The sequence below is a fragment of the Epinephelus moara genome, chromosome 18, assembly GCF_006386435.1.
Source record: "Epinephelus moara isolate mb chromosome 18, YSFRI_EMoa_1.0, whole genome shotgun sequence".
Taxonomy (NCBI): domain Eukaryota; kingdom Metazoa; phylum Chordata; class Actinopteri; order Perciformes; family Serranidae; genus Epinephelus; species Epinephelus moara.
Genome location: NC_065523.1, coordinates 922,815 through 949,544, shown reverse-complemented (window position 1 = coordinate 949,544; position 26,730 = coordinate 922,815). Strand labels below are relative to the sequence as shown.

The 26,730-nt window shown below is 41.8% G+C and overlaps 1 protein-coding gene across 3 annotated transcripts in view; it reads right to left on the bottom strand.

Moving 5' to 3' along the window:
• The window catches only part of abcc1 (ATP-binding cassette, sub-family C (CFTR/MRP), member 1), a 105,234-nt gene that overhangs the window by 58,359 nt on the left and 20,145 nt on the right, over positions 1-26,730 (bottom strand). Inside the window, exons 2-8 of one of the 3 annotated variants that reach the window (XM_050070230.1) lie at positions 9,876-10,252; positions 9,502-9,742; positions 7,632-7,808; positions 6,895-7,023; positions 2,702-2,839; positions 2,350-2,475; positions 1,958-2,019 (exon numbers count right to left, since the gene is read on the bottom strand). In XM_050070230.1, the coding sequence (XP_049926187.1) occupies positions 1,958-2,019; positions 2,350-2,475; positions 2,702-2,839; positions 6,895-7,023; positions 7,632-7,658 (482 nt within the window). In that variant the 5' untranslated portion in view covers positions 7,659-7,808; positions 9,502-9,742; positions 9,876-10,252. The remainder of the gene's footprint in view (positions 1-1,957; positions 2,020-2,349; positions 2,476-2,701; positions 2,840-6,894; positions 7,024-7,631; positions 7,809-9,501; positions 9,743-9,875; positions 10,253-26,730) is intronic. The other 2 variants (XM_050070229.1, XM_050070228.1) reach the window with 2 other exon arrangements.

Below are 26,730 nucleotides of genomic sequence, written 5' to 3'. Positions count from 1 at the left end.
ATTTCAATTACTTTTTTTCTCATTTGTTCCTGAATTTCTTTGTATCTCGGCATGATGTCTGTAGCTTTTGAGGATCTTTTGGTCTACTTCACTTTGTCAGGTAGGTCCTATTTAAGTGATTTCTAGATTGGGAACAGGTGTGCAGTAATCAGGCCTGGGTGTGGCTACAGAAATTGAACTGAGGTGTGATCAACCACAGTTATGTTTTAACAGGAGCCGAAGACAACTGTGTTTAAATGTGTTCTAAATCATTAACGTTACCCATTACACATTGATTAATGTTTCTATATTTCACAATGGTTTTAATGGGTAACAGTTAATGTTGTAGTAGATAGAATTGTACTGTGGTGAAATAAGGAGCACTTCCCAGCTCAGAATTCATCTCTTTGCCTTATTCTTGCAATTGAGAAATCTAAGCTTGCCACAATATATATTTATACTACAATGATATCTAAAAAATAATATGGTTGTAAAATGTGAACTCAATGTTTTTATGTTATGACACAGAATTAAGTGCACAATGACAAAAAAAAAAAAAATATATATATATATATATATATGTTAAACTGACATAAAATTCCTGTCAGACAAGGGTAATGTGACACATTTGCTTTGTGTCTGGTGTACTGAAAAGGTATATGTTACTGTATTGTACTAAACTAAAACTTTTGAGTACAAGCTTAGTAAAACGATTTGAGGTTTACAGTGAACATGGGCTAAGGCAGGGAATTGGGTGGAAGCAGATGGCCTGCGCAACAGTTATTTTGTACCACTTTCACCAATGAAAAAGTGTGGTCTGTTGACAACTTTTTCAATAGTAGAGGAAACATTACAATGTGCGAAGGGAAATGAATGAATAATTCAGCTCCTCCATGAGAAAGTCTTCTGACCGAGACTATGCTCTATTGAAGAGATTTGTTTTTCCAACAGACAAACAATGAAAGAAATTATGAACTGCAGCAGATTATCAAACGCTAGAGAAATATTGTTTTCTCTTTTTTTTGTGATCAAATGTTTTTTTTTTGTTTTTTTTATAAGCAGTGGTATCAACAAGAAATATTGTTTTCTCACAGCCAATATCAGTCTGTATCCCCTCTTCAAATTCTGAGGTTTTTGTGGCTTAGTGAATGCAGCACAGGCAGAACTCTTTGTGATTTCTTTTTTTACCTCAGCAGGAGTTTGTGGAATTTAAGTCACAGGCTTGATAATTGATCAGTTGATCCAGTCAGAGCTGATCAGATGAGATCAATGGATGAGAGTAGCAGCTGTTTGTGAGTGAAAGCAAACTTTTAGACCAGGGCACTGAAGTGTTAAGTTTCACTTTCACTGCACCTGGTATTCTGCTACTCTGTCTGTGGCCAGAGTATGCTCTGTACTGGGAGAGTGTGGAGCTATGAAAAACTCACCTGTACATATATATATTCCAACAGCGCTCCTGGTTAACGGTCCAGCTCCAAAAATAAATATTCCAAAAAGTGGCGGCAGATGTTTTAAATAAATGAATGTGTGGGAAACACTGACCCACCTTCACATTTTCCATGTGAAAATATATTCCAAAGTTTAGCTGACATTTATATGAGGCTACAGCAGTTAGACAAAGCAACTGAAGATTGCCAAAACTTCTGTTTAGTCCAGAATTCCCTCTTTGTTTCGCTAGGCTGTCTCCAATTGCTGAGTTGCAGTGGAGGAAAGTATCACAAAGAGGGAATTACATACTAAAAAACTGCAACTCTTAATAACATACAAAATGACACATATACAGCATACAAACATGCATATTTAGAGCATTTCTTTTAATCTTCCAAATAAATAAGAGAAAGACAACTAGAGAAAGAAAAGAATAAGTAAAAAGTCTAAACTCTGTAACACCCTCAATTATTATGAGACTGCTCTGTCTGTGAATACACATCAAGATCCACACCCATCCACACCACTGTGGTGTTAATTGTGTGCCTACCTGGTGATCCAACAGAAGGTTATTCTGGAGAGGAAAGAGGCTCCAGGCTCGGGGCAGGGATTCTGAGGACAAAGGCATTACAGTTAGACCCAAAAGATTTTTCAGCTGCTGAGATACTGATCCCAGAATGAGCTTTTTAATCAGCATCTAGAGGGTGCACAGAGATTATTTATCAGTCGAGCGTCCATTTAAGATCGGCTGACTAGTAACTGGAAGGATAGAAGCAATCACTGTGACTATATTCTTTAACAGGGGGATGGGAAGCAAAGATACTCTGTGAGGTATAAGGGACAGGTGTTTTGAAATCAACAGTATAGTTATTGTATTTGGCCCACTGATTTGCTGCGCTCCCCCAACACAGTCAGCATTTGGAGCTGCAGCAGTAGTCTTACCGAGTCTTTGACGGCTTGAGAGAAGAGGGGGAGTCGGTCTGTCAGGCAGGACAGGAACAGAGCAACCAGCAGCAGAGCATAGTAGATATAGAAGGTGGTGTACCTCCACAAACACACCGTTGATGGCTAAAATAAAAAAGATGAAGCTTTTAACCCATGCAACTTGTCTTGTTGGTGTAAGATAATGCTTTGTGGTACGTTTGCTATAAGTATTGTCTCTCCTGAAAGTAATTGTGTTTCAGGGCTTTGGAGTTACTAATGACATGGTCAACACAGAACCGGTTACACCCAGAGGTTTGTAATTAACTCCGTTAATCCATATCAGGTTTCACCCTGCTCATTCAAGACTGACCTCGTCCAGGGCCTGGAAGATCTTGGATCTGAAGGTGACTGTGGCACACAGCAGTGCCAGCAGCCAAAAGATCAGCATCACTCCAGATGACTGAACCCCTTTCATCCGTTCATACTGGATTAACAGGGTGGCCAGCAACTGCAGCAAAAACACATTAAGACACATTTATACATCACATTTGACAAAACATACAAAGTTGACTTTAAATAATAAAACGTCTCTAATTCTCACCATTCTTCAATGTGGTGTAACAAAGAAAAAGTCAATACATTTTACTGATTATGGTCCAGTAGAAAAAGCACAGTCTACAGATGGAAAATATTTCTACCTGACAGCTCAGCTTTGTTCCAATTTTGTTTGCAGCTCTACCACCTTCATCCCAAGTTCAAAATTAGTTCAATGGTTATCTTTATTTTGTTAAAAGACTGCAACCTTCTCTTGAATACAAAAAATTGGAGTGTATTGCTAGAAAGGAGGATTTTTGGGGGCAGCTGTAGCTCAGGAAGTAGAGCGGGTCGTCCACCAATCAGAAGATCAGCAGTTCAGTCCATGGCTTCTCCAGTGTCCTTGTGCTTCTTCACATGTCCTTGGGCGAGATACTGAACCCTCAGATTGGAACAACCAGATTGCTCCCAGTGCCAATAGAGCAATTACTTACCATCCCCATTTTAGGTCATCCCTCTGTTAGGTACTAAAAAGTGGAGCTAGAAACACTGTAGTATGTTGATTGGTCAAAAGCTAACCATCACTCTTGCTCAGGGCTGAGTTGTGACTGGCTTTGAAGCTTATATAACCTTATAGTTAAACTATAATATGAAAGGATGTTTTGCTTATAGATGGAGAAAATAACTCCATTCACTGGGTCGACTGCCAGCAACTTTTAAGGTAGATTATTTACTTGTAATGTTACTCAGTGTATGGGCTGATAATGTGAATCCATCAGCACACCTTAAATGTCAATATGACAATTTCGACCATTGCATTTGTTTTTACTTGAATGACATAGGCTTTAGTGATGGTTGGATCTTTAAGGGTTTAAAAATATATAAATAATTTTGACTTGATTATGTGAACTGCATATATTCTAATCCTCACTTTGAGGAAAAAATTGTGGCGGAGAGTTGTTCCTATTCGCTCTGGCAGCACTCAATCCACAAACGCTATTTTTAAATATCCCATTAAGAGAGACTCTCACTCTGGCCTGTTCTTTCTTGTTCTTAAAATGACAGCATGTAGCCTCATTTTGTGGACAACAAACAAGTTGCAGACATTCCTCAGTATCACCAGTGCAGAAGAAATACAGCGAGAGCTGGACTGAGTAGCAGACCCTGCCCACATTTAAGAGTATTGTATACAGTGGAAATTAGGGGTGCAACGGTACAGGTAGCCCACGGTACGGTCCGTACCTTGGTTTTTGGGCCGCGGTTTCGGTTTGGTTTCGGTATGTGTTTTGTGCGTAAAGAGAACAATTTTTTCACTCCAAAATTATCTCTTTATTTTGCTTGAGTTTGCACTTGACATGAGATAAGATAATATAAGATAAGATACATCTTTATTGATCCCACAATTGAGAAATTCCAGTGTTACAGCAGTCAAGGAGAAAGAGTCAGATTAAAAATTTCAAAAATTAAACTTAAAAACTTAAAAACTAGACATGCAAAATAAAGTACACAAATACAAGAAACGGCAATAAATAATAATAATAATAATAATAATAATAATAATAATAATGAGAAGTGGATAATAATGAGCAGTGAATAAAAATGAGCAGTGGATTAAAGAGAGCATATCTAGTGCAAATGATTGTATGTGCAAAAAACAGCACACAGCAACAAGGTGGACAGTAAACTTATAATGGTGTTTATAAAGTGTCTATAGTGTCCATAAAGTGTCTATGACAGCAGCAGGCAGGAAGGACCTGCGATAGCGTTCCTTCACACACTTTGGGTGAAGCAGTCTATTGCTTAAGGAGCTCTCCAGAGCTTTTATCTCCTCCTGCGGGGGTGGGAGTCGTTAGTCCTCAGAGATGACAGCTTGGCTGTCATCCTCCTTTCTCCCACCACCTGCACTGAGTCCAGAGAGCATCCCAGGACAGAGCTGGCCTTCTTGATCAGCTTGTCCAGGATCTTCCTATCTGCAGCCAAGACGCTGCTGCCCCAGCAGACCACTCCGTAGAAGATGGCTGATGCCACCACAGTGTCAAAGAAGGTACAGGGTCAAGAGCGCCCCCTGCACTCCAAAAGACCTGAGCCGCCTCAGCAGGTAGAGTCTGCTCTGGCCCTTCCTGTATAGTGCTGTTATGTGATTAGTCCAGTCCAGTTTATTGTTAAGATGAACACCCAGGTACTTATAAGATGTCACCATCTCAATGTCCTTTCCCTGGATGTTCACCGGTGTTGGGGGGAGGAGTCTGTGCCTGGGGAAATCCACCATCAGCTCTTTGGTTTTCCCCGCGTTGATCTGAAGGTGGTTCCTCAGGCACCAGTCCAAAACATGCTGCTGTGTTGTGCCACAGCTTATTCAAGTGCTGGAATTTGTTATTTATGTGACAACGCCTGAACGCAACACAGGCTCCGCTCCATAGACAGTGTGTTAAGTGCCGTTCTGCGGGTCCTGGCTGGGCTCGATCATAATTATTGGTCAGGAAAATACGGCCCGGGCCGCGCTCTTGTGTGCTCACCTATGTCTGTGTCTGTGCGCACGTGTGTGTGTGTGTGTGTGTGTGAGCGCGCGCGCATTGGGGCCAAACTCCGCCGTGCGTGACACAGAGAGCAGAGGAGGATTGTAAACGTGCGACAATGTAGAGACAGAAATGACATGCCGTTGTGTAAATAAGATAAATAACATAAGGCTATTTAGTTTGTTTAATTGTAATTTTTTAATTTTCTTTTGTTAAATAAAAGGACAAGGTACGGGGCGGGGCGCCCCCCTAAGATAATGGTAGGGGAAACACTAGTCATGTTTCAAGCAACGTTTGCAGACAGTGAAATTTCTGTTAACTGTTTTCACTCGTTGTTTTATTCAACAGCGAAACCGAAATGATCCCACACCCGAAATTTGTATAAAGCCAGTGCTTCTTCAAACTTCTGTCTCTCAACTCCTCCGCTTGCGCTTGCCATGGCTCTCTATGTTTGTTTTTTTCCGCTTCTTTTCTGTGTGAGCGTCACTTTCCCCGGCTCCAGTTACAACAGTGTGAGAGGGTGAGTGGGTGGAGCCACAACAGTGATTGGACATTAACTCGTGGGGAGGGCTTTTGTGCAGACACACACACACACACACACACACACACACAGTGGCCTGTAAAGCATCAATGCACAATTAATTGCAAAACCGAAAACCCGCCGTCCATAAGGGCGTATTGATCCGTGCAGGGCGGACCGAACGGTTCAATATTTTACCGAGGACCGTTGCATCCCTAGTGGAAATGCTAAACTGATGTAGGGTCTAGATACATGTCATTAGGGGTTACTTTTCCTTCTTAAGGAGCTATACCAAAAGCTTTTAGTGGGATCATGGATTTTCCACCAAAAAAAAAAGCAGCCCGTACCAGAGTCCTGATGAAATGTGTGCGGTATATGTGTAATTGTTTTGACATCTAAATCACTATTATCAAGCCACAATTCATTTTATTTTTAAAGTTAATAACACAAGTCGATCCTTTGACCCCGCTGTCACATTTGTCACCGAAGTGGAGGACTCCAGTGATGAAAGAAGAATGAAGATGAATAAAGAACCCAGCTTAATGTGAGTGACTGTTGCCTGTGTGTGTTAAATCATGTGTGCAGGTTGGGTCACAGGACTTTCATAAACGGGTGTAGGAGGGTGCAGCTTTGACTTTGGGTTACAGGTCGGTTCTGGTACTGAGCTTTACGGGTATGGGCGAGTTAATGGGTGAGCAATTTCATGACGTTTACTCGGTACAAATAAACTACACTTCTAGAACACAAGCAGTTTGACTTTTTTTTTTAATCCTCACAACACTAAAATCTTAACTCAAATAGTCATTTCCAGAAAATAAAAACTACAACCACATAAAATAAATTGATTTAAACACTATAACTACACTAAGAGCATCTAAGATCCAAAACACTTCTATTATAATAAATCCAAATGAAGTTAGCTCTACATCAAAGAGGTGATCGGTTTCTCACTGACACACTCTTTCTGTATGAAGGACAAAGATCAAATCTCACCATGGTGAGGCCCAGTAAGGTGGGACTGACTAGGTGGACGGGTGCGGGGACACTGGTGCTGTGACTTCTTTCCCAGAAAGAATAGAAAACATCTGACCAGCAGATAATCCACAGCAGAAGGCCAACAGCCTGTGGAGAGAAGAAGACATCACACATTTCTGACTTGCTGATGATTCTTTTCAATGTAAGACATTGAACTTTTACCAACACTATAGATCTGAGGTATTAACGATACAGTGAGTGCTCTTTTTCCACTTTGAAGAGTTCAACACTAAGAACATGGCAATTAAAATTACATAGCTTGCATTTTGTTAGTGATACTATTGTATGTGATTGGGTGTGTATGTGATTATGTGATATACAAACAAGGGAATATCTGGTGGAGGAAGTGTGTTCATTCCTTCAATAGAGATCCACCGACTTGGTATGGAGCACTGAAGCTGTTCTGAAAGCTTGTGGTGGCCTGACTCCATACAAAGACACCTGATGCTGGTTTTTCCTTTGTCATCCATCTGCATATAACTATAATAACCTGAGATTTAGACATATGTCTACTGTATGACAGATGTATTATCATTACTGCCTAATTTTTGCTCTGTTTAAGTAACTAATAAGATGAGGCTAACATTAAGAGGACTGATTACCATGGAGAGCAGGAAAAATAAAATAAACAATATGCGACACTTTCACAATTAGAAAAAATACTTCCCAAAATAATGAAGGATGACATCACTCACAGTTTTAGCTTTGTTGATGTGACTCATACATATGTAGCCACGGTCATGACTGCGGAGGTAGATGAGGTAGATGGGGGCACATATCCAGAGGTAGAGGCATGGCAGCCACACAAGGACAGTGTTCTGGAAGCACTGGGTGAGGTCTGGATTAGTAGTGTACCAGGTACGGTTCCAATTCTGGTGGAGAAAAGAGAAAAGAGGATAACTCCCAAAAAAATATTATCAAAAGTTATAATCTGAACTTCATGCCAGCTGAAAAATGTCCTTACCGCACCCCAGCATCATAGTCACATTAAGTCACAGGTACCAAGGAGCCCACTTGTGACCACACATTCACTTTTCAACCAGAATAGGCAACCTGTGCTTTTCTCTTTGTTCTGAAGTTACCTTTCAAAACTCAAAATGCTCTATTTTGAGTATCACCAAAGCACTGACAGATATACAACAATCATATTATCTGCTTATTAATGTTGACCACATACAACTGTAGGAATTTGTGTTCAAATGGTCTTGTGATTTAAAGGGGTAATTACTATTACTGTTATTATTGTGCATGACTCAAATATGACATTCATCCAGCAACATTACTCATATCAGAGTGTGTATAATAATAGGGGAATAGTCCTCCTTGTGGGCCACACAAGAGAGATCAATTAGAAATAGGATTGCTATTAATGTCTAAATCTTACTCAATGAGAAGTCTTGCTCTGAAATCTCACAAGACGCATACTCTGACAGGGCAGTCAATAAATTTAAAGGCCTTATTCACATTTTGGAAAACAGCTAAATAATTGCCCATGACATTAAAAAATCTTTTAGATAACACTAAGCTACACTTTCTGTACACCAACACAAAACTCATACTTGTTTCCTGCCTTGTCTTTCTGTAACAAGTCACATCTTATGAGATTTCAAAACAAGACTTCTCCTTGAGCAAGACTGAGACACAATAACAATTAGACTGGATCGAGCAAAGGTTAGAAAAAAAGTTTAATTTCTCTGTAGGATCCTTTCCATAAAGGTGAAGTTGAAATGAAAATTCAGTTCATGGGCAGCATCTCTGGTTCATTCCTGCAGTCAGCATGCCAATGGCTCCCTCTACACTTGGGACATCTGTGGCATTGTACTGTGTGATAAAACTACACATTAAAGAGTTTCCTTTTATTGAGACCATCCCAGGACACAACTGTGAGGCAATGATGCTGTTTAATCAGCATCTTGATATGCCACAATTGTCAGGTGGATGGATTATTTTGGAAAAGGAGAAGTGGTTGGACTTTAACAAATCTGTGACCAAAATTTGAAAGAGCCAAACAAAAGTGCAAAAACAAGTACCGCTTTAAAAGTACTTTTAAATTTCTGTTCTGTATATACTGTATACTAGGGCTGCACGATTCTGGAAAAAATGAGAATCACGATTTTTTGGCTTATAATTGAGATTACGATTCTCTCACGATTTTTTTCAACAAAGATTTATTGTGCTTATTTCCTGATACAAAAGGAAAAGTAACAAAAATTATAAATAAATAACAATAAAACAACAATAATAATGTTGAACAACATTTTTCTCAGGTAGGTATTCTTCTTAAAATGTACAATTTTTAACAAAATATGACATTGATTGACATGACAACATGTCATGACAGTTGACCGTGACAGGACCATAACAACCTACGACATTAACGAGAACATAGTCCTTTTTTCTGCAGCAAACTGCTTAAAGGTTCTTTGCCAAGAACACAAGTTGGTCAACATTTAGAGGCTTCAGTTACAATGTTCCCCCCTGTGCTGAATACCCTTTCAGAGGGGGAACTTGTTGCAGGAATACAGAGGTATTTCCTGGCCAGGACAGACAGTCTTGGATATTCACCCTTGTGTTGCCTCCACCAGACTAAGGGGTCCTCCTCACTGTCAATGTTACTGATGAGTAGATATGACTGTAGTTCTGAGTCAACATCTTGCTCTAGCTGGGATGGTCCCGTCTCATTGCCTCCTGCTGCTTTGAAGAAGCTGCCTAAAGTCTTCCGGCTCTTCTTCATGGGGGTGGCAGCAGGGGGTGCACTTGAGGGCTGACTTTGCTTCAAAACAGAGACAAAGCTCATCTAAATATTCTATTATGCACACACACACACACACACACACACACACACCAAAGTGTAATATAGTTAAAGTACACTACACTGTCACATTTTCTACCATTTAAAAAAATGTGTGAATAGTATGATCTAATGTAAATATAAATACCATAACTGTAGTTATGCCAGTCATCTCATCTGTCAGTCTGGCCTTGACAGTGGTTTTCTTGTCCTCACTGACATATTTCATTTTGAATCTTGGATCCAGAGTTGTGGCAAGGTCGAGCAGCCCCTGTGTGTTTGGATCACTGTACTTTCCTGAAGGTACCCCAGGATTCTTGACTTGATTGATCGCATGAGACCCGAGTCATCTTCCTGCACTGCAACAACTGACGTTTCACAGAGGTGGAGAACTGGCTTCACTGAGGAGATACTCACATATTGTTCTCCTGAGAGGGCATCAGTGAACTCTGTCAGTGGGCCGAGTGTATTGTTGACTGCCTCGAGGACCTCTACGTCCTGCCATATGGGAACCAGGTGTCTCACCTTCCGATCAGAGGAGAGAACATGTGAAATAGCAGGTAGCTGTTCAAGTACCCGCTGGACCATAGCTTGTCTGGACCCCCATCTTGTTGGACTCTCAGTTTTCAGCTTGTGTTTAGGTAGCTTGAGCTCCTTTTGGGCCTGAGCAAGCTCCCTCTTCCATCTCCAACTGTAACTGAAGCAGCCCACAACCTTTTTGCATAGCCCTACAGCGCGGTCGATTCTTGGATCTTTCATTGCGTTCTCTAAAATTGGAATAAATTCTTGACATCATCAACTATTTTATTATATTTATTATTATTCACTATTTTACAGTAATATTTTTGATATTATTGATTTTATTATTGTTATTAAGGTTTCCCTCTACTCAAAAATGTTTTTCTTCTTGTTCTTACAGTTGGATGTTTGAGCTGTGTCCAGCAGCTAAAATAAAAATATTTGTATATTATATTTATAGATCTAATCTTAGATTTTTAATGAGGTAAAATGAGATGTAATTTAAAGGATTTCAACAAGATCATTTAACTTTGTTGAAAGACGGTATGAGATTATTTTTTATGTATTATTATTATTGAGTATTTTATATAGCCTACATTGTAAAACATGTCTGGGGGAGGGGATAAAACATATTGATGAAAGTAAACATCATCATTATTATTAATATTATTGTCACCACTGGTATTATTATTTAAAACATATTATACAGCTAAATAGCATATTTTTTCAATAACAGAAAATGATTTTTTAAATAATACACAGCTCACCTATAGCCAGATGCAGCCTGTGTCCAAAACACTGAAGCCTTGTCCAGTTGTTAAGGGATGCTGCTTTCACAATGTTGGATCCATTGTCCGTGGTTATGCACACCATTTTTGCCTCCTCCAAACTCCAAGAGGCCGCAAAATGATGTACTGCTCGCAATTCTGTCTCCACTGTTGTTCGACACTGACTGTACAGAGCAGGTAGTGCAACGTTTGAAAAATATATGTGGGAGGGCACTGTGTAACGCTTGTCTAAGGTGTTGATCATTTTCTTAAATCCCTCGTTTTGCACAGTGTTGAATGGAGCCATATCTTTAGCCAGGTGATGCGTGATTGCCTTTGTAATCTCCTTGTGTCTGTGGGAGCTTGTCGGGTATGGAGATGCACTGTATACGGTTTCCATTATTGATGTCTGGGTGCGAGTGGTAGAGCGGGAGGGATTTTCTCCTGTCGTTTTCTTGGCCTTTAAAGCTTCGTCATATTGAACTTCGTGGTGTCGTTTAAGGTGGTTATACATCGTGTTACCCTGCGGTGCTAATACTATGGCAAAACACTGCTTTCAAGTGACGTTAGTTTGACTTTCATCGTCTTCTTTGAATCCGAAAAACCTCCACACCACAGAATGTGAACCTTTTTTTGGTATGAGAACAGTGGTGGGGTTTGTCATGTTGTTCTCACCGCCACCAGCGTCGTTTTCTTCTGTGTTCATTGTCTCACTTCACAACTTTTTTTCCCCTCACGTTGCCGGCTCTCTCCTGCTCTCGCTGCTTTCCAGCAGCTTGCTCTCCACACCTGATACGTTGCTGATCCAAGAAGCTATTCTCCCTCCAGTGGTACCTATACACCCTTACCACCTCATCACAACCCTGCTGGCTCTACTGACTGTTGTCCTAGTTCTGCATCTACCCACCCCCTTGACTACCGGCACCTCCTACCCTCGCACCTAGCCGTTAGCATAGCTCAAGCTAGCCAACGTGCTACATCCATAGCCTGTGACAACATAATGCTCACAAAAGCAAAGAAACAGATTACAGACCTTAAGGAAGACATCCGCCGACTCACTCAGGAACTGCAAGATAAACAGGCCATGCTGACTTCCTGCCTGGACCTGGCTCACGAACAGTCCTTGCACATTGTCTCCCTCAAAGTGGCCCTCCAGGACACCGCCCCATGGGATACCTCCACCTGTCCGCGGCCTTCCTCCTCCTCCACACCCAGCCTCCAGACATCCTGGGCTGAAGTTGTGATCCGCGACAGAAAGAGAATCCAGGATGCGACTGCCTCTCCTCCTCGCCTGAGCCTCTACAACCGCTTCGAGGCGCTAGCAGACAACCCAGATGCCGGCATGCCCCGCCGCTAGCTCTCTGCACACGGCTGCTGGTGGTTATGCAACGCCTGGCTCTGGAAAGGCCGCTGGCCCCTCTCCGCCTGCGGCTACTGGTGCTTCGCTTTCGGGCTCAGGTGGCTCCACGTCTGGGGTAGCTGTTCCTACACCTGCGGCTGATGGTGTCCCCGCGGCTTCCCACTCCGACAGCCCCATGGTCCCCGGTGCCTCGGTGGCTGCTGGTGCGCCGTCTCCCTACTCCAGCTGCCCTGCCTCTGGGATCATCGTGACTGGCTCCACACTGGCAGCTGGCGGTGTCCCTGCGGCTCACCGCCCCGGCGGCCTGGCACCCATGGGACACGTGGAACCCTCCTCCCTGCCAGCACCTGCCAGTGCCTAGAGTGGCTCTGCTGCGGTCCCGGATCGCCAGCTCTCCTCCCGGACAACTACTTCTGCTTCATGTCGCAAATTCCTGAGAGAAGCCGTCCTCAGATGCTCCGGAGGCCTCCTCCACCCCACGCCGCCAGCAGACTCTCCTCCTCCTGGAGCCGAAACGGCTGATCCACCGCAACACCTGTCCGGCCGTGCCAGCGCACGGCCCGGACGCTGGTTCCCCACCATCCAACCCGGCAAAAACCCTTCCTCACCCGCTCTTCCCTCCAACCACCCTGATCATCGGAGATTCCATCACAAGGAATATCCGCTTCTTCAATGCAACCATCCTCCATTACCCGCATCGTGGTGCACATAGGGACCAACAACCTGGCTCGGGGTGCCTCTGAGCTGACCAAAAGGGCTTTCACCTCCCTCCTGGACTTCCTACGCACTTGTGAAAAGTCTGTTTTTATCTCTGGTCCCATTCCCACACTTGGTCACGGGGACGCACTATTCTCCAGACTGCTCCTGCTGAACACCTGACTCAGGCCTGCCTGCTACGCTTGAGGCTTCAAGGACAATTTTAATCTTTTCTGGAACCATCCCTCTTTCTTCAAACACGATGGCATTCACCCTACCACCCTGGGAAGCCGCACGCTGGCAGCCAATATTCAGCATGCTGTACATCACACACCACGTGCATGACTATTTACATCACATGCCCCCTCCACCGACACTCTTCCTCGCGCCGTGCCAACAGCAGCACAGAGCACAGCCCCGCTCACCAGCGCCCCCGTCCATCCATATCAATCATCACAGCGAATCCCGTTCGGGCGGAGATGGCTCGCGCACAAGCCGGGCCAGGGAGGGACGCAGCGACGGAGGGAGAGGCGCCGACGGAGGAGCCCACTGCTCCAACACCACCCACTGCGATGTCCGCGATGTGTGAACTGTTCGGGGAGACATACAGGGAGAGTGTTGCACCTGCTGCCTCCCTGCCTACCCTTTTTGAAGAAAAGATGAAACGTTACCAGAATGAGACACCACTACGAGCCGACCAGGATCCACTCTTGTGGTGGAAAACTACGCACTGAAGTATCCAAACATTGCTCAGATAGCGAGGCAGAAGTTGGTCATACGTGGCACTTCAGTGAGGTCAGAACGGTGTTTTCATCCGAGTGTCACGTTCATATTGCGTCAGCATTAAGCATCTTATTTTTTGTGTTTTTTTGTAAAAAAAAAAAATAAATAAAAAATAATAATAATAATAATAATAATAATAATAATAATAAATTTGAATATTATTCGAACTCTACTCAATTAATTCGAAAAGCACCCCCATCCTCAAAAAACCCAGCCTGGACCCTGACATGATCTCAAATTTCCGTCCCATCTCGAACCTTCCCTTTCTGTCAAAATTTCTGGAACATGTTGTCGTCTCCCAAATCAAGACCCACCTCCGCTCTCATGAACTATATGAATCATTTCAATCCGGATTCCGCCCTCAACACAGTACCGAAACCGTTCTCCTCAAAATCACTAACGACCTCCTCCTCTCTGCCGACTCTGGCCACCTCAGCATACTCATCCTCCTTGACCACACTGCTGCCTTTGACACCATCAACCACACCACTCTGCTATCCCGCCTACAAACTTCCCTCAACATCACTGGCTCTGCTCTCTCCTGGCTCAAATCATACCTCACCGACAGACATCAGTTCATCCACATCAACAGTTGCACCTCCTCCACCATCCCCCCTGCTGCAAGGTGTCCCTCAGGGCTCGGTGCTTGGTCCTCTCCTCTTTATCATCTTGTTCGTTGGTTCTATCATTCGTTGTCATGGTCTCCATTTCCACTGCTATGCTGACGACATCCAAATCTACATCTCCACAAAATCCATCACCCCGGCCACCCGCTCTACCCTCACCAACTGTCTGACTGAACTCCAATCATGGCTACAAGCCAACTTCCTCAAACTGAACTGTGACAAATCTGAAATAATACTCATCGGCCTAAAATCCCTCGCTACATCAACACAAAACTTCACCCTCAGCATCGACAACACCACCCTCTCTCCTCCTCCATTCATCCGCAACCTTGGTATCATCTTAACAATAACCTCTCATTTGAACATCACATCAGCCGCCTCACCCAAACTGCCTTCTTTCACCTCAGAAATATTGCCCGTCTCCGTCCATTACTCTCCTTCTCTGCCACTGAAACTCTCATCCATGCTTTCATCACCTCAAGACTGGACTACTGCAACAGCATCCTCTACGGCTCATCATCCAATGTCCTCAACAAACTTCAGTACATCCAAAACTCTGCTGCCCGCGAATCCGTGTATCATTCGTTAATTCGTTTTTCAAAATAAAACCAAATATGAAAAAACAAAATAATGACTTGTTTTCCGATTTCCAATTTTTTGTTTAAATGGAAAATGGAAAAAAAGGATAACGGGCCGGGATTTGGGCCTTTCATACACTTTAAATATTTTCATCTCTCGCACATTGTGTGATTCGGAAGCCAAGTTTTTTTTGTTTGTTTTATTAAAATTATAATTATTATTATTATTATCGAAGAAATATACAAAGATATCACACAAAATATCAGGACAAAAACATTACATCAGTGAATAAAGGCAAAAAATAAATAAATAAAGGAGGCTCGAGGTACTTGTATAAAGACATCTGTGGAGGAACTTTTGAACTTCGCATAGGAGCGCTCCATTCTCAACTGCTTGTGGCCTACTTATGGCTTTATGCCTATCTTTTTTCAAGAGAGTGGTAAATCAGTTTGAGAGCATTATTCATTGATTTCACGTTCAGATTTTGTAATATTGTCCCTCAAACCCTGCCCTCACACTCAAATAGCCTCTGCTTGCGCTTAGATCTACTCTGTTCAACCTGATCTCACAGGAATACATGAAATGACCACGACCTCTTAACACCACATTCCGTGGTGGCAGCACGAAATGGGTTGAAATTATGTGCCGGTATCACAGAAACAATGCCAATGTAAAGTCAATTAGGATCCATTGTGGTGGACACACGGATTCCCTGATTCAACAACGTCCTGTATACACACAAAAACACGAAAGTGTTCTTGATATTAAAACGGCAAATATATTCCTCTGTTATAATTTCCCACCAATAATAATAAAAATAATAAGATGATAGTTCGGCTGTACTAGATATTTGATATAGGTCTATTCAAATATTCAGTCCCAAAAATGCCGTTTCTACAGTACTAGCTAAATTATCTGAATCATCATCATCATCCTTGCTTTTTAATAACATCTAGGTGCAGTGTCATTACTAGTTCGGCTTTACTAGACATTTGATATATTCAGTAGATGTATCTTTTTACGACTCTATTTTACAACAAGCCGCAAAAAACCTTCTGTCCCAAAAACGCCGTTTCTAGAGTACTATCTAAAATATCTAAAATTAGCCAACATCCTTGCTTTTTTTCTTAACGTAGTTCATCTAGGTGCAGTGTCATTACTAGTTCGGCTTTACTAGATATTAGATATATTCAGTAGATCTATCTTTTTACGACCCTATTTTACAAGCCGTAAACAAACCTACCGTCCTAAAAATGCTGTTTCTAGCGTATTAGCTAAAATATCAAAAATTAGCCGACATCTTTACTTTTTCTTAACATAGTTCATCTAGGTGCAGTGCAATAACTAGTTCGGCTTTACTAGATATTAGACACATTGGGTAGATGTATCTTTTTACAACCCTATTTAGAACCCTACTTTGCAAATCAGAAGAACTACAACTATGTTGCTGATATGTATCAAGCTGCATGGCGCGGTCCGAGGGAACTGTAGTTTTTAAAAAAATATAAGAGTTTTTCCTAGATTTGGAAGTTTTAGCCTAAATACTGAATTGAGAGTACACTGTGGACTTCAAGGTGATGGTAAACACACTTGTGTAATCAGATTTTAAATATCTAATTTCTAAATGGGTGAAAATTAATTTTATCCATATTTAACCCATATCTGACAGCACCCCCAGTTGTTGACTACACTCACATGATAGTTGAGGTCAAGACACTGGACTCGACCCTCACTTTTAAATCTCATATCAAGAAGGTCTCTAACACCATCAATTTTAATCTACAAAATTTTAAACAAATCAGACCCTTTCTGACAGTCGGTGTCGCTAGGACGTACCTGTACTGTATGATTTTATCTCACATCAACTACTGCTTCACAAACTGGTCTTTCACAGGTGTGACAACACTCAAACCCATTGAACAATTATACAAGAGAGCATTAAAGGTATTTGAGAAAAAAAACAAAACACACTCACACCATCACTGCAACATCTTAAAAAAGTATGATTTTTTAGTTTTGATAATTTTAAGCTTTTTAAACAGGCATGTGTCATCTACAAAGTTCTACATGGACTATGTGCGCCACCTCTGGTAGAATTCATTCATAAAAAGAAAGCCCGACAGGGGCATTGGGACAAGGGCTGCTACCAGAGGGATTTGTGAGGTGCAATTTAGATGATCAACCTTTACTCAGAATGTTCTGTCAGTTCAGGGAAGTTTAAACTGGAACAAGTTACCCGTCAAGATAACAGAGTGTCCATCTTTTGGGTCTTTTAACTTAAAAATTGGACCCTAGACAATCAAATCTGTGAGCCTTCTTAATCTGGCTTGTCTTTTGTATGTGTGTTGTTATTTATATGTGTGTGTATGTGTACATGAACTTGTAGGTATTTATGCATGTTTGTACATGTACACTGTTTTACATTGGTCTTTTGTATTGTAATGTGCTGACCGTTTTTATGTTCATCGTTTGGGGACTGCGGATGAAATTTAGCATGCATGCTAACGCCGGCATATTTACATTACATCATGTACACTGAACAAAAATATAAACGCAACACTTTTGTTTTTGCTCCCATTTTTCATGAGCTGAACTCAAAGATCTAAAACATTTTCTATACACACAAAAGACCATTTCCCTCAAATATTGTTCACAAATCTGTATAAATCTATTAGTGAGCACTTCTCCTTTGCCAAGATAATCCATCCCACCTCACAGGTGTGGCATATCAAGATGCTGATTAGACAGCATGATTATTGCACAGGTGTGCCTTAGGCTGGCCACAATAAAAGGCCACTCTAAAATGTTCAGTTTTATCACACAGCACAATGCCACAGATGTCGCAAGTTTTGAGGGAGTGTGCAATTGGCATGCTGACTGCAGGAATGTCTACCAGAGCTGTTGCCCGTGAACTGAATATTCCTTTCTCTACCATAAACCGTCACCAAAGGCGTTTCAGACAATTTGGCAGTACATCCAACCGGCCTCACAACTGCAGACCACGTGTAACCACACCAGCACAGGACCTCCACATCCAGCATGCTCACCTCCAAGATCGTCTGAGACCAGCCACCCGGACAGCTGCTGCAACAATCGGTTTGCATAACCAAAGAATTTCTGCACAAACTGTCAGAAACCGTCTCGGGGAAGCTCATCTGCATGCTCGTTGTCCTCATCGGGGTCTCCACCTGACTGCAGTTTGTCGTCGTAACTGACTTGAGTGGGCAAATGCTCACATTCGATGGCGTCTGGCACGTTGGAGAGGTGTTCTCATCACGGATGAATCCCAGTTTTCACTGTTCAGGGAAGATGACAGACAGCGTGTGTGGCGTCGTGTGGGTGAGCGGTTTGCTGATGTCAACGTTGTGGATCGAGTGGCCCATGGTGGCGGTGGGGTTATGGTATGGGCAGGCGTATGTTATGGACAACGAACACAGGTGCATTTTATTGATGGCATTTTGAATGCACAGAGATACCGTGACGAGATCCTGAGGCCCATTGTTGTGCCATTCATCCACGACCATCACCTCATGTTGCAGCATGATAATGCACGGCCCCATGTTGCAAGGATCTGTACACAATTCCTGGAAGCTGAAAACATCCCAGTTCTTGCATGGCCAGCATACTCACCGGACATGTCACCCATTGAGCATGTTTGGGATGCTCTGGATCGGCGTATACGACAGCGTGTTCCAGTTCCTGCCAATATCCAGCAACTTCGCACAGCCATTGAAGAGGAGTGGACCAACATTCCACAGGCCACAATCAACAACCTGATCAACTCTATGCGAAGGAGATGTGTTGCACTGCGTGAGGCAAATGGTGGTCACACCAGATACTGACTGGTTTTCTGACCCTCCCAATAAAGCAAAACTGCACATTTCAGAGTGGCCTTTTATTGTGGCCAGCCTAAGGCACACCTGTGCAATAATCATGCTGTCTAATCAGCATCTTGATATGCCACACCTGTGAGGTGGGATGGATTATCTTGGCAAAGGAGAAGTGCTCACTAACACAGATTTAGACAGATTTGTGAACAATATTTGTGAGAAATGGTCTTTTGTGTGTATAGAAAATGTTTTAGATCTTTGAGTTCAGCTCATGAAAAATGGGAGCAAAAACAAAAGTGTTGCGTTTATATTTTTGTTCAGTGTATGTACTGTTCATTAATATGCACTGTCCCGACAAAATAAACCAATAAATGAAACAGTTCCTTTATCCCCTTGATTCCTGAATGTATTTGCTGTATTATTATTATGTATTATATAAAAAAAATAATTATATGTGCTTTTGCTTTCAAGCTGATGCTAAATTAAGTGGAGATTGTTATAGATGTATACAAAGAATAGATATACATTTAGGTATGATACAAATTAGCAACAACAGGAATAAATGGTAAAAAATGGTAAAAAAAAATAAATAAAAATAAAATAATATTAAAACACATTTTCCCGTCTCAGGTATGTAGATTTTATTGATGCCACACAATTATTTTCAATGTCCTGACTATAACACCAACTATTATAATCCATTGTGAAACAGAGCTCAAGCTTTTCACTTAGAACACTGGTGCTAGGAAGAGCATCATGATTTCCATCAGAGTCTTCATCACTGCTGCTCCTGTTGTCAGTACTATTGCTGCTTTCATCACCTGGTGTAGAAAAAAGAAATCACTGTTTAAGAGTGCAGACATTTTTATCTATATTATATACACATCTTGTACACATGGTTACATTCACAAACATATGGCCATGTGTAAACGGCAAAAAGCTGAAACTCTACACGAAATTATAGCATTATTACTGCTAGTTTTTTATAAGATTATCTATTTGGCCTGTTGCTTTAGGACAGCATGAAGTGGGGAAATAGAGAATGGGGGAATGACACGGGCCGCAGGCCAGGATCGAGCCTGCGACCGCTGCAGCGAGGCAGCGCCTCTGTGCATGAGGTATGTGCATGTTGCGTACAGACTAAACTCCTAGGTGATGAAACCGGCAGCAATAGGGGCGTCGGTAGCTTAGTGGATAGTGCCGACGTGGTGTAGGAGTGTAGTCTTCATCAGTATCCCCACTGTCAAGACAGCTGTCGTCACTTTCGACTGGTGGAACCCTGGTTTGAAGTCCACCTGGTCGCTTCCCATAGAACATTGATGCATTAATTTTGTTCTGTGTTGTGGAAAAGTACAAAAATTGCATTTACAGTTGCAATCAAAATTATTCAACCCCCATTGCATATTAGGCTTACTGGCAAAATGTACAATTTTCAGCTGTTTGCAATAAACAAAGTAGACAAGAACAGTTGAAATAGTTTAATAAAACTAATATTACCATGGTTTTTATCCAAATTCAACACAAAATGCTACTTTTAATCACTACTGCAGTCTCAAAATTATTATAAAATTATTCAACCCCCTGTCTCAAGCACACCTGATGCAACTAATCAAAATTATTCAACCCCCTGTTTCAAGCACACCTGGTGCAACTAATCAAAGGCTTCATTAGTTCAGGTGTGCTTGAGATAGAACACATAAATACCTGGACTGGCTAGGGGTTTGTTGAGAGTGACGTTTGATTGCATGTTAGAAATATGGCTAAGTCAAAAGAATTGTCCAAAAAGTTCAGAGAAGAAATCATTGCCTTGCACAAACAAGGAAAAGGATACAAAAAGATAGCAAAAGCTCTGAATGTTCGTAGAGATACAGTTAGAAGCATAGTTTGCAAGTTCAAAGTTAAAGGAACAGTGGCTACACTACCTGGACGTGGCAGAAAGAGGAAACTATCAGCGGCTACCACCAGATTCCTGAGGAGGCAAGTGGTCAAAAACCCTCGAGTGACTGCAAAACACCTGCAGCAAGACTTGGTGGCAGCAGGCACTGCGGTTTCAGTTTGCACAATAAGGCGCATACTAAACACTGAAGGGCTCCATGCCCAGACTCAATAAGGCGCATACTAAACACTGAAGGGCTCCATGCCCAGACTCCAAGACGTACACCACTACTGACCCAAAAGCACAAGAAAAGTCGGCTCCAATATGCTCAAAACCATATAAATAAGCCACAGAAGTTTTGGAATTCTGTTCTGTGGAGCAATGAAACAAAACTGGAATTTTTCGGGCCTATGGAACAGCGGTGTGTCTGGAGGAAGAAGAATGAAGCATATGCTGAAAAGAACACCCTGCCTACAGTGAAGCATGGCGGTGGCTCAGTGATGCTCTGGGGCTGCTTTGCTGCCTCTGGCACTGGAAACCTGCAGCGTGTGGAGGGCACGATGGATTCAGTCAAGTATCAGGAAATCTTAGGTAAAAACTAGGGATGCACCGAAATGAAAATTTGTGGCCGAAGCCGAATAATATTAAACGCTTGGCCGAATACCGAGTACCGAATACCGAATATCGTTGTTTAGTTTTTCATTAGTTTTTGCAGATGAACCCCCTCCAGATTAGTGTTGTCACGGTACCAAAATTGGATCCCACTGTACGATACCAATGAAAATATCATGGTTCTGAGTAGTATCACGATACCACAGCAAAAATGAGGCAGATGTGCCTTTTGTCATTTATGAAAAGATAAATCACTTTTCTATTATAGGCTACATCAATGATATTTCAATGGAGTAAATTACTTATTGACTTATTCATACTTCAAAAACAGCATCAATGAGTGATTAACATAGGGGGGATCAAAATAAAATAATTAAAATAAGAATCAACCAGCCACCCTCCTCCCCTGACAGTCCCTTCATAAGTAAAGAACAGTCCCTAAAGTGCGGTGAGGTTTGTGGGCCATGAACGGCTCGTTTCTCCTCTGACACATCACATACCTGTGTTCCGCTGGCTCGGCTGTTCAGGTACTTCTGGGCAGTCCACACGCCAAGAAGAGGATATTATTGGAGCCGACTTATCCGTCGGCGGTAAGCCGATGGCCGCCGTATTTGACAGGAATACATTACTGTCTGTGTCTGTGACCCCCGTTCAACCGACAACCGATGGGATTCGCCTTTCGTTTCTGCTGGTGGTTGAAATCTGTAGGCTGCTTGCACAGCGCGCTGAATGATTTAAGCCTATTTTGCTCGCTCAAAACTATTTTTAGTCGCAAATGCAGTGAGGGACGGATCGCCACACTGCCGACGTTTTACTCCACGTGTCACGGCACGCTGTTTGATTGCGTTACCAAAACACGCCGCTATTATTCTGCCTTGCTTTTAACTTATTCCACCGAATACCGAATGTGTGTTTTTTTGCAATATTCGGCCGAATATTCGGTGCATCCCTAGTAAAAACGTCATGCCGTCTGTGAGGAAGCTGAAGCTTGGGCGTCATTGGACCTTCCAACAGGACAATGATCCTAAGCATACCTCAAAGTCCACCAAGGCTTGGTTTCAGAAGAAGAAATGGAAGATTCTAGAGTGGCCATCACAGTCGCCTGACTTGAACCCCATAGAAAATCTCTAGTGGGATTTGAAGAAGGCGGTTGCAAAACGCACACTCACGAATATTACTGAACTGGAGGCCATTGCCCATGAAGAATGAGCTAATATTCCTCAGGAACGCTGTCTGAAGCTGGTGTCTGGCTATGCATCACGTTTGCAGCAGGTCGTAACAGCAAAAGGGTGCTCTACTAAGTAGTGAAGATGCTTGTCATGAAGGGGTTGAATAATTTTGAGACTGCAGTAGTCATTAAAAGTAGCATTTTGTGTTGAATTTGGATCAAAATGCTTGTAATATTAGTTTCATTGAACTACTTAAACAGTTCTTGTGTAATTTGTTTATTGCAAACAGCTGAGAAATTGTATATTTTGCCAATAGGCCTAATATGCAATGGGGGTTGAATAATTTTGATTGCAACTGTATATCCCAGCATGCTACTTTTATAATGATTATAGAAATTAACTAGAGTGGCATTTCCCAAAGAAAATGCATGTGAGTGCTGAAATCCACCTAAATACAGCATTATTTCTATGCTGCCGTTATGGCCGAATGTGGCGAATTCATGAGTCGCGACAAACATAGATCTTCAAATAACGTAAAAATTACTCGCCACATTAAGTCTATTCCAATATGTCAGCTGTAGAAGCAAACAGTAAGCTGGCACGTATTGTTACCTTAGCACAACTTACCTCATATTGAACAATTTCTCCAAATTTACAGCGTCCACACACAGCGGTTGTTAGCCAAGGTGTTACCTTCCATGAACCGGATGTAGTTGTCACTCCGACCGGTCCGATAAGAAACCAGTGCTTGCAAAAGAAAAAAGCATGGCTTCCGGAGAGATGAAAATATTTAAAGTGTATGAAAGGCCCGAATCCAGCCCGTTATCCCTTTTTTCCCATTTTCCATTTAAACAGAAAATCGGAAATCGGAAAACGAGTCATTATCCGTTTTTTCATTTTGGTTCTGGAAACAAATTTTGAAAAAACAAGTCATTATTTTGTTTTTTCATATTTGGTTTTATTTTGAAAAACGAATGAACGAATGATACACGGATTCCCGCCTCCTCACCCACACCCGCTCCTGTGAACATATAACCCCTGTCCTGCAAAACCTACACTGGCTCCCTGTCCCATACAGAATCAATTTTAAGATTCTCCTCCTCACCCACAAAGCCCTCCACAGCCAGGCCCCCTCCTACCTCACGGACATATTCCACCACCACACTCCCTCCTGCAACCTTCGATCATCCAACAAAAACCTCCTCTCGCCTCCACACAGGACCAAGCACCGAACCTGAGGCGACAGAGCCTTCTCCATAGCCGCCCCCTCCCTCTGGAACACCCTCCCTATACACATCCGTGACTGTCCAAATCCATCCACCTTCAAATCTCTCCTCAAAACCCACCTTTTCAAATCCGCTTTTAACCTTTAACATTAGCTTTTCGTTCTGTTTCTCATGAGCCCTCCTTTTCTTTGTTTTGCACTATGCTTTTAAACCTTGTTGTTGTATATTGTCCTTGTCTTCTGTTTATCTCTTTGCACTTATATGTATGTACTTCTTTTCTTGGGTTTTAAATGTAAAGCGCCTTTGAGAGCTGTAAAAGCGCTGTATAAATAAAATGTATTTGAGAGCTGTAAAAGCGCTGTATAAATAAAATGTATTATTATTATTATTATTATTATTATTATTAATAAACATTTTACATAAATAAATGCATTGTATTTGTGTTTTGTACATATTTACTACTCCTGTAACGTATCACCACAACTCGCATCTTTCTCAGCACGGCTTGTTCAACCAGTGAGACTGACCTGGTAGCGCGTGTTGTGCAGTACAATACATCACCTCAATACAGCATCTACGTATTGTTTACATTTTGTTTATAATCAATATTAATTGTGCTTGGAGTACAGAGGTAGAGGAGGTAGCTCAGTGCTTCACAAACACCTGTATTTTCACTAAAACCTTACTATTTAAAACTGAACTTAAAGTGAAACTTTAAAGCCACACTCCAAATCCTAAAATGTTTTACTGAAAATGCATGTGTTAGGTAAGTACTGAGCATACAACTGGATTAAAATGTTGCTCATAATTTAGCTTGCTAACCGGAGCCAAAGGCTCACAGCTGCAGCTTCATGTTCACATTTCTGTAGCTAACTATAGCGAAAGCCTTGAATCACAGTGTATCTTCTGCCTCAAAGCTAAAGCTAATTTATACTTCTGCATCTAATCGACGCCGTAGCTATGGCGTAGGCTCCAAGTCGACATAGAGCCTACGCCATAACCTACGCCATAGCCTGATGTGCACCTCCCCAGAAATGTAACTACATGTCGCAGTGACGCAGATCTCCTATCTGTTTCTGTATACTAACACTTTGATCAGAGTCGCAGTCCTATATGCTTCTCTGAGCTTCTAGTGCAGTTACCCACCCACAGTTCTATACAAACGGTGTCTGTCCCCCGACCACCTAAATTATCTAAATCTAAAATTAAACAAAGAGGAGTTGCGCATAACAACCTCATAAAACTTAAAACCTCTTCTGTGACAGAAAGACAAAACAGAAGAATTAAATGCGGACTGTTAAATATCAGGTCTCTATCATCTAAAGCAGTGTTAGTAAACAAATTAATATCAGAAAATCATATTGATTTACTCAGCCTCACTGAAACCTGGCTGTGTCAGGATGAATACGTCAGTCTAAATGAATCCACTCCTCCCAGTCATAATAATACCCACATTCCTCGAGGCAGCGGCCGAGGAGAGGGAGTTGCAGCCATTTTTGACTCTAGTCTGTTAATCAGCCCTAAACCTAAACTAGATTATAATAAATCTGAAAGCCTCGTTCTTAGTCTTTTACATCCGACCTGGAAAACCTCGCAGCCACTTTTATTCGTTATAGTGTACCGTGCTCCTGGCCCGTATTCTGAATTTGTATCTGAATTCTCAGAGTTTTTATCCAGTTTAGTTCTTAAATCAGATAAAGTTATTATTGTAGGCGATTTTAACATTCATGTCGACGTTGATAATGACTCCCTGGCTATCGCGTTTCTCATTATTAGACTCCATTGGCTTCAGTCAGGGTGTACATGAACCCACTCACTGTTTTAACCATACCCTCGATCTAGTTCTGACGTATGGAATTGAAATTGATAACCTAACAGTTTTTCCACAGAATCCCTTGCTATCGGATCATTATTTGATTACTTTTGATTTCTTTTTACCTGATTACACGCCACTCAGCAACATTTACTATTCTAGATGTTTATCAGATAGTGTTGTCGCAAAATTTAAGGAAATGATCCTTCCGTCGTTAAATTTAATACCATGTCCTTCAGTAACAGAGGTTTCCCGTACCGACTTTAACCTCTCCCGAATTGATCATCTTGTCGATAGTGCTGTAGACTCGCTGCGAACAACACTTGACTCTGTAGCTCCTCTTAAAAAGAAGTTAACAAAGGAAACAAAGTTCACTCCTTGTTATAACTCTCAAACCCGTAAGTTAAAACAAATATCGCGAAAATTTGAAAGGAATTGGCGATTAACCAAACTGGAAGAATCTCGTTTAATCTGGACAGACAGTCTCAAAACGTATAAGAGGGGCCTCCGCAATGCCAGAGCAAACTATTACTCAGCATTAATAGAAGAAAACAAGAACAACCCCAGATTTCTTTTCAGCAACAGTAGCCAGGCTGACTGAGAGTCACAGGTCTATTGAGCCTTGTTTTCCTTTAGCCCTTAGCAGTAATGATTTTATGAGCTCTTTTAATGACAAAATTCTTACTATTAGAGGCAAAATTCATGACCTCCTGTCCTCAGATAGTACCTAACCTCAAACACAGCTGTAAGACCTAATATATATTTAGATTGCTTCTCCCAGATTTCTCTTCAAGAACTGACCGAAGTGATTTCTTCATCTAAATCATCAACGTGTCTCTTAGACCCCATCCCAACTAGGCTACTTAAGAAGTCTTACCTTTAGTTAACACTCATATATTAGATATGATCAATATATCGTTATTAACAGGCTATGTACCACAGTCTTTTAAGGTAGCTGTAATTAAACCTATCCTAAAAAAGCCCACCCTGGATCCAGAGGTGTTAGCCAACTATAGACCAATATCTAATCTTCCCTTTCTTTCAAAGATCCTTAAGAAAGTAGTCGCAGACCAGCTGTGTGATTTTCTCCATGATAATAATTTATTTGAGGAATTTCAGTCAGGATTTAGAGTGCATCATAGCACTG